The sequence below is a fragment of the Lampris incognitus genome, chromosome 9 (genome assembly GCF_029633865.1).
Source record: "Lampris incognitus isolate fLamInc1 chromosome 9, fLamInc1.hap2, whole genome shotgun sequence".
Taxonomy (NCBI): Eukaryota; Metazoa; Chordata; class Actinopteri; order Lampriformes; family Lampridae; genus Lampris; species Lampris incognitus.
This window is the reverse complement of record NC_079219.1, coordinates 60,910,895-60,919,662: the sequence shown is the minus strand read 5'-3', so window position 1 is coordinate 60,919,662 and position 8,768 is coordinate 60,910,895. Positions and strand designations below refer to the sequence as shown.

Here is an 8,768-nt window from a genome sequence, read left to right as displayed (position 1 = left end):
ATATTCTCAAATAATATGGACAACAATATCGTGAGTGGGTTGCTGACAAATGACATAAGTGACCATCTGCCAGTTTTTGTGATCTATGGATGTGATTATATGAAGGCTAAAGGAGACAATACGATCCAACATAGAAGAGTTAGAACAGAGGAAGCCTTAGATGCAGTTAAATATGATTTATCAATGCAAGACTGGAGCATAGTACATGAGGAAAAGGACATTGACAGAGTCTATGACACATTCCTCAGTATATTTTAACACTATATGACAAAAACTGCCACATAAAACAATACAACAGGAAGCAAAACAATGAGAACAAACCATGGATTAAAAAAGGACTGCAAAATGCCTGTAAAAAAAAGAAAAGAAGGCTCTTCATAGACAGTTCTGGAAATGTAGAACAGTGGAGGCAGACAATATATACAAAAGATATGAAATTAAGTTAAATAATATTCTGAGGTTGTGCATGAAGGAACATTATAACAAGAAATTAGAGGATAACAAACTTAACATCAAGGGGGCATGGAAAGTATTAAATAGCATTATTAGGAATGGATCAACAAGCACAAATTACCCTCAGCATTTCATGGACAACCAACCATAAACATTATGAATGATATGTGGTAACTGGGTTTAACAACTTCTTTGTAAATGTGGGACCAAAGTTAGCAGCAGAAATTGATGACTCACAGCGTAATGATGTGGGGGCCGTTGAGGATCATGGAGACAGAGTTCAAAACTCAATCTTTCTGAAAGCTGTTGAAGGAAAGGAAATCATCGATACTGTTAACAAGAATAAGAACCTGTCTGTGAATGTTCTCATTCACAGACGTTCCTACCAGCTCAGTTACGGGAATTATGTATCCCCATAACCGCTACACAAGTACGGTATCAGAGGGCTGGGGCTAAACTGGCTGAGAAGTTATATGGGGAACAGACAACAATTTGTACAGATAGGTGACTACATATCAAGATGCATGGATATTACTTGTGGTGTCCCCCAGGGGTCAGTATTAGGCCCCTAAATTATTCATTTTGTATATCAATGACATACGCATGGAATGTTATCTTGTGGGTAGAGACGGTGGTATTGTATCCGATCAATGGTTCCTCCTTTCTGTAGTTTCTGTAGGTACTCTATTATTCTCCTCTTGTAACCACTAGTAGGATCGCGTCTCAGAGATTCATAGGTGTCGGTGTCGCTGAGTAATGACGTCATCTTGGCGTGGTAGTCTGTTGTGTTGAGGATAACCGTGCATCTCCCCTTATCTGCTGGAAGGATAGTGATGTTTTCATCCATGCTCAGGACTGTCACGGCTTTCCTTTCCTCCATGGTTAGGTTGGAAGGAGGGAGTTTCGTATTGGACAGAGCTGCTGATACCTTTAACCTAAGCTGTTCCACCTCGGCTTCCATTAGATTGTTTTTCCTTATGGCTGATTCTGTGGATGCGATATTGTTAATAAGGGTGGGGGTACCTGCAGTCACTGTATCGTTTATAAGGGTGGGGACACCTGCAGTCACTGTATTGTTTATAAGGGTGGGACACCTGCAGTCACTGTATTGTTTATAAGGGTGGGGGTACCTGCAGTCACTGTATCGTTTATAAGGGTGGGGGTACCTGCAGTCACTGTATGGTTTATAAGGGTGGGGACACCTGCAGTCACTGTATTGTTTATAAGGGTGAGGACACCTGCAGTCACTGTATTGTTTATAAGGGTGGGGACACCTGCAGTCACTGTATTGTTTATAAGGGTGGGACACCTGCAGTCACTGTGTTGTTTATAAGGGTGGGGACACCTGCAGTCACTGTATTGTTTATAAGGGTGGGGACACCTGCAGTCACTGTATTGTTTATAAGGGTGGGGACACCTGCAGTCACTGTATTGTTTATAAGGGTGGGGGTACCTGCAGTCACTGTATTGTTTATAAGGGTGGGGACACCTGCAGTCACTGTGTTGTTAATAAGGGTGGGGACACCTGCAATTACTGTATTGTTTATAAGGGTGGGGACACCTGCAGTCACTGTATTGTTTATAAGGGTGGGGACACCTGCAGTCACTGTATTGTTTATAAGGGTGGGGACACCTGCAGTCACTGTATTGTTTATAAGGGTGGGGACACCTGCAGTCACTGTATTGTTTATAAGGGTGGGGGTACCTGCAGTCACTGTATTGTTTATAAGGGTGGGACACCTGCAGTCACTGTATTGTTTATAAGGGTGGGGACACCTGCAGCCACTGTGTTGTTTATAAGGGTGGGGGTACCTGCAGCCACTGTGTTGTTTATAAGGGTGGGGACACCTGCAGTCACTGTATTGTTTATAAGGGTGGGGACACCTGCAGTCACTGTATTGTTTATAAGGGTGGGGATACCTGCAGTCACTGTATTGTTTATAAGGGTGGGGGTACCTGCAGTCACTGTATTGTTTATAAGGGTGGGGACACCTGCAGTCACTGTATTGTTTATAAGGGTGGGGTACCTGCAGCCACTGTATTGTTTATAAGGGTGGGGCCACCTGCAGCCACTGTATTGTTTATAAGGGTGGGGACACCTGCAGCCACTGTATTGTTTATAAGGGTGGGGACACCTGCAGCCACTGTATTGTTTATAAGGGTGGGGACCACCCACCTCTAAACCGTGTCCAGATGTCCTGACTCTCGTCTCCGGGACCTGGACCACAGCAGTCAGGTGGCATGGAAGTGTCCTTAACAGAGTGGCCAGTGAGTGTATTCTGGACTGCATGTATATACCATTTTTCTGGTCTACCGACCAATCAAAGCACTTTATAATGTATGCCTTTCCCACATCCACCCATTCACACACTGATGGAGGAGGCTGCCATGCAAGGCACCAACCTGCTCATCAGGAGCAGTTGGAGGTTCAGTGTCTTGCTCAAGGACACTCTGACATGCTCTCTGTAGGAGCTGGGGATCAAACCAGGAACCTTCTGATTACTAGATGGCCCGTTCTACTTCCTGAGCCACCCTGCCCCTGGTAATGCTGTAGTGCCCCCCCACCCCACCCCACCCCACCCCACCCCACCCCACCCCACACACACCCCTTCTTCACTCGTGTGTGTGTGAATCAATCTATTGCAAAGCGCTTCAGAAAAGCGCTAAAAAAATGCAAATTGATTGATTGGTTGGTTGATTGGTTGGTTGATTGATTGATTGGTTGGTTGATTGATAGCAGGATAAACAAAAAGGCCGTTCAAGCCGTTTCTTTATCGAAGTTTATTTAGATTTTATCTGAAAAACAACAGACACATCAGATGTGAGGAGACAACGGAGAGGACTTCCATAACACCACCCAAAGCAAAAATACAGCTGAGAGGAGATGGTGGAGGTGTCTGAGACCCACACCACAAAGCCACACAACAACACTGTACATAACACACACACACACACACACACACACACACACACACACACACACACACACACACACACACACACACACACACACACACACCACAGGGGAGCAACAAACACTTCTGATGCCGTCCGCTTTCACAAAGTTGACCAGCAGGGAGGATGCTCTTATCCCGACAGGTCTGGTCCTGGTCTGGCTTCTGTCACACAGCAGGTTTACAGCAGACTGAAACCTCGTTATCCCGACAGGTCTGGTCCTGGTCTGGCTTCTGTCACACAGCAGGTTTACAGCAGACTGAAACCTCGTTATCCCGACAGGTCTGGTCCTGGTCTGGCTTCTGTCACACAGCAGGTTTACAGCAGACTGAAACCTCGTTATCCCGACAGGTCTGGTCCTGGTCTGGCTTCTGTCACACAGCAGGTTTACAGCAGACTGAAACCTCGTTATCTCGACAGGTCTGGTCCTGGTCTGGCTTCTGTCACACAGCAGGTTTACAGCAGACTGAAACCTCATTATCTCGACAGATCTGGTCCTGGTCTGGCTTCTGTCACACAGCAGGTTTACAGCAGACTGAAACCTCGTTATCCCGACAGGTCTGGTCCTGGTCTGGCTTCTGTCACACAGCAGGTTTACAGCAGACTGAAACCTCGTTATCTCGACAGGTCTGGTCCTGGTCTGGCTTCTGTCACACAGCAGGTTTACAGCAGACTGAAACCTCATTATCTCGACAGATCTGGTCCTGGTCTGGCTTCTGTCACACAGCAGGTTTACAGCAGACTGAAACCTCGTTATCCCGACAGGTCTGGTCCTGGTCTGGCTTCTGTCACACAGCAGGTTTACAGCAGACTGAAACCTCTTTATCCCGACAGGTCTGTTCCTAGTCTGGCTTCTGTCACACAGCAGGTTTACAGCAGACTGAAACCTCGTTATCCCGACAGGTCTGGTCCTGGTCTGGCTTCTGTCACACAGCAGGTTTACAGCAGACTGAAACCTCGTTATCCCGACAGGTCTGGTCCTGGTCTGGCTTCTGTCACACAGCAGGTTTACAGCAGACTGAAACCTCGTTATCCCGACAGGTCTGGTCCTGGTCTGGCTTCTGTCACACAGCAGGTTTACAGCAGACTGAAACCTCGTTATCCCGACAGGTCTGGTCCTAGTCTGGCTTCTGTCACACAGCAGGTTTACAGCAGACTGAATCCTCGTTATCCCGACGGGTCTGGTCCTAGTCTGGCTTCTGTCACACAGCAGGTTCACAACAGACTGAAACCTCGTTAGCGTGTTTCACTGAAACCAGACCTGTACCCAGAACTGGTTTCAGTGTGGCATGCTAACACTGCTGTTAAGTTGTTATTGGTGTAATTAAACGACCATTTCCTGCCAAGTGCCTTGCGGAGGAATGCCATAACGCCCCCAGGTGTATAGCTGGTATAATATTAGGACGTAGGCGAAGCGGAAACAAACACCTGAAACAAAGCCGCTCATGTCTTCACACGACGCTTCTTGTAGTGTTTTGAAGGCCGTTTTCAACAACCGCTCGTTTGCCTTTCTCTCATTTTCCACACACCAGTCCACCCACCACCTCCTGCCACGAGCCACCTCTCAACCCGAACTCATGCCTGGATCCTTGGTAGGTCTTTAAAACATGAGGTCCCCTGGACGTCCATGCCAACTGTTCCCTGGCTGAACAGGTTTCCAGTGAGCGTCTGCGGTGGAAGAGCTCCATCCTTGTAGTCGCTCTTCTCAAATGGAACGTGAGGTCATGAACACAGACAGAGGGATGATGGGAGGGCGTGTGTGTCGTCTCTGTATCTGGGTGGCCACCCCTTGAAGTCTCACAGAAGGAAACTGGAGGATGAGCAACGGGGCCAAAGAGGAGGCGAACCAGCTGCACCTGTACACATGAACACCAACTCTTCGTCTTCATGGAGGAGCTGTGGCTCTTCTTCGCACCTCCACACAATGTTCAGCAGTCCTGTGACTTCTCCTCCTGCGGGTGTTCACGCAGCAAAGCCGTTTTCGCTATTCTGTCACATTTAAGCTGAAAGGTGAAAATGTGGGTTTAAGTTTTGAGAAGTTTCAGTGGAATGTCACACAGAACTGGTGAAGTACCAGGACTCTCACCGTGCCAGCCAACTTTAAATACATTAGTTCAGAAAGTTCATAGGTCACGTATGTAGACCAGCTTGTAGCAGACGGTTAGGGTTAAAACAGAGATCACCACATTTGTCCACATCCAGCGCTGGAAATCCTCTCACTCGTAATACAACATAGAGCATGTGCATGGGTTGTAGCATGCTGAATGGTGCTTGACAGCAGTACGTTCAGTTTTGGGTTACAGTTTTTATTACGGTAATCTACAATAAAAGAGCAACAGCTGCAGTAATACGTCCAGTCTGCAGGTAACATAGAGGCTACACTTTGCTTTCTGTCTCTGACAGAACCGTCCTTGACTTTAAGTGCAGTTTTCCTTTGAGATCTTAAACCATCACACCAAGAAAACAAATCATTCACGATTCTTCTTTTTTTAAATCACATTTCTCTTTCATAAATTTAACCGATAAACTCTTCAACTTGTTTGTGTGTCTCTCAGATGAGAACGTTCAAAGGTGAAATGTCCTTCATAACACCATTAATCCTCAATACAAAGGCTCCATGGTGGCTTTTTAACCACGGCTCATATCTACAGTGTCCACAGCGCTCATGCGCTCCACGGAGTTAGCTAATGGAATGTGCATGAAGAAGCTAGCAAACAGCCTAAAATAGCTTTTGTTTATTTTCAGACATTTTGCATTGTAAGAGGAAGGAAAGCTATTTTAAGAAGTCCTCCCTCAAACCTCATTTTCTTCCTTAAACTCCATTGACAAAGATGGGGGTTTGGTTGAGGTTGGGCTTCTGGGAGTCACTGTCTGTGATTTTAGCGCTATCAGCGCGTGGGCGTCGCAGGTTGAGGAAGCTGAATCGTCCTTCCAGGCTGAGCGACTTCCTGTTGGCAGTAGCGGAGCCGTTGTTGTTATTGGGAGCGTTGTCCAAATGAGCTTCTGCACCCTCTGCACGGTCCCCTGACCCACAAAAACAGGAGGAAATATCATTGTATGGTTACTTATTTCTAAAATAAACAAGCGTTACATTATCCATTAACAGCAATCACACACCCATGTCAATGTACTAGGAACATACTTCCTTTTATTTGAGTAAAATTAGTTCTTCAACTCCAGCTATCCTGCAGATCCCGTCTTACCAAATTCATATCTATACGAGTCAGTGACAGTCCAAGTTATTACAGCTTTTGAGACTATCTTGATACTTTGACTAAGCTCATGTCAGCTTCTAAACCAACTGCTTGCCTACTTGACCCCTTACCAGAAAAACGTTTTAAAGACCTCTGGCCTTTCCTGTGACCAACAATGCTAGACATTGTTAATTTATCACTACTGGCACTGTTCCCAGCAGTTATAAGACAGCTGTGGTCAAACCTCTACTTAAGAAACTGCAACTTGATCCAGGGTCTCTTAATAATTACTGACCAGTCTCTAATCTTTCACTCTTTTCTAAAGTACTAGAGAGAATTGTGTATCAACAACTTTCGACCCATATCGAAGCAAACTATCTATATGAACCTTTTCAACCAGCTTTCAGGGCCTGTCACTCCACTGAAACTGCTCTGACCAGGGTGGTGAACAATCTTCTACTTGCTATGGATGCTGATTCCACGTCTGTGCTTCTACTACTGGACCTTAGTGCAGCCTTTGACACCATTGATCACTGTATACTATTAGATAGATTAAATTGTAATGTTGGTGTGCCTGGCTTAGCTCCTACTTAGCTGGAAGAACAGTGTCAGCTATAATAATATTGCATTGACATTATCCAATGTTAAATATGGTGTGCCTCAGGGCTCGGTTCTTGGCCCTCTACTTTTCTCTCTTTATACTTCACCTTTTGGCCAAATTATATGCAGTCATGGAATAAATTTCCATTGCTATGTGGATGATACTCAGCTGTATGTGCTCACCCATCCTCTCTCACTAACACCTTTCTGTGTCTTGACCTCATCACACTCCTACTCTGCCACCTCATCTGCAACATCTCACCCATCCTCTCTCAATAACACCCTCTTCCAGCGTACATCAGCACGCACACACAGTGCACGCACACACAGTGCATGCGCACACACACACACATCCTCTCAATAGTGCATGGCAGCATGCACGCATGCGCGCGTGCACACACACACACACAATATTTGCATAGTCTTGCTACCTATATCACCTTTTGTGCCTAGACCAGCAGTGGCTAACCATGTGCTATGGAGACCATGTGTATGCAGGTTTTCATTCCAGCCCGATGGACTCCACACCAGTTGATTTCACTGATACATTCTTCCTCTTTGGTTGAAGGGTTGCTAATCAGTGAAATCACCTGGTATGGAGTCCATCAGGCTGGGATGAAAACCTGCATACACATGGTCTCCATGGCACATGGTTAGCAACCGCTGGCCTAGATCATCACAATTGCTGCTCAATCATTGATTGTAACTGTCTCCCCGCCTGCCAGCCTGTCCAGGGTGTCTCCCCGCCTGCCACCCAATGACTGCTTGGATAGGCTCCAGCATCCCCGTGACCCTGAGCGCAGGATAAGCGGTTTGGATGATGGATGGATGTTCTAACTGTTTTCATTGAAGGAAGTGAAGTTTTCATTGAAGTGAAGAGGACCTTTCGTGGACATTAAACACCCAGGCCCTTGTGAAAAAGGCCCAACAACGCCTGCATTTCCTGAGGAGGCTGAGTAGCGCCCGTCTACCCCCCAAAATTCTCACCAACTTCTACCACTGCACCACAGAGAGCATCCTGACCATCTGCATCTCAGTGTGGTACGGCAACTGCACCTCAGTAGACCAGAGAGCTGTGCAGCGGGTCGTCAAGGCGGCCCAGCATATCACCAGTACCCAGCCCCCAGCCATAAAAGACATTTATCACAAACGCTGCCTTCGAAGGGGTCTGAGCATCAGCAGAGACCCCACCCACCCCAACCATGGACTGTTCTCCCTCCTGTGCTCTGGGAGGCACTACAGGAGCCTCAGAGCCCGCACTACCAGGCTCATAAACAGCTTCTTTCCACAAGCTGTTGCCCACCTGAACCTGGCTACCCACTGAATGTCTGTAGATATTTTAAATATTTTGTACTCCAGCTCTCTTTTAACTTATTTTTAGCTTTTGGTCTTCATGTGTGTATATCTTGTATTGTGTTTGCTGTGTTTGTCTGTGTCTGTCTTGCACTGTTTGGTGAAGCCACAGCCCTCATTTCATTTTTAACATGTGCCGGCACACTGTTTTTAATGACAATAAAATTGAATTGAATTGAACTGAATTCAAGTGGTTGTGTGACTACTCACTGG

At 46.3% G+C, this 8,768-nt stretch overlaps 1 protein-coding gene across 1 annotated transcript in view; it reads right to left on the bottom strand.

The window, feature by feature from the left end:
• Window positions 1-6,220: 6,220 nt before the first annotated feature.
• Window positions 6,221-8,768, bottom strand: part of sh3bp5b (SH3-domain binding protein 5b (BTK-associated)) — a 48,079-nt gene continuing 45,531 nt past the window's right edge. The window contains exon 9 of the mRNA XM_056286306.1: window positions 6,221-6,432. Coding sequence (XP_056142281.1) covers window positions 6,221-6,432 — 212 coding nt within the window. The remainder of the gene's footprint in view (window positions 6,433-8,768) is intronic.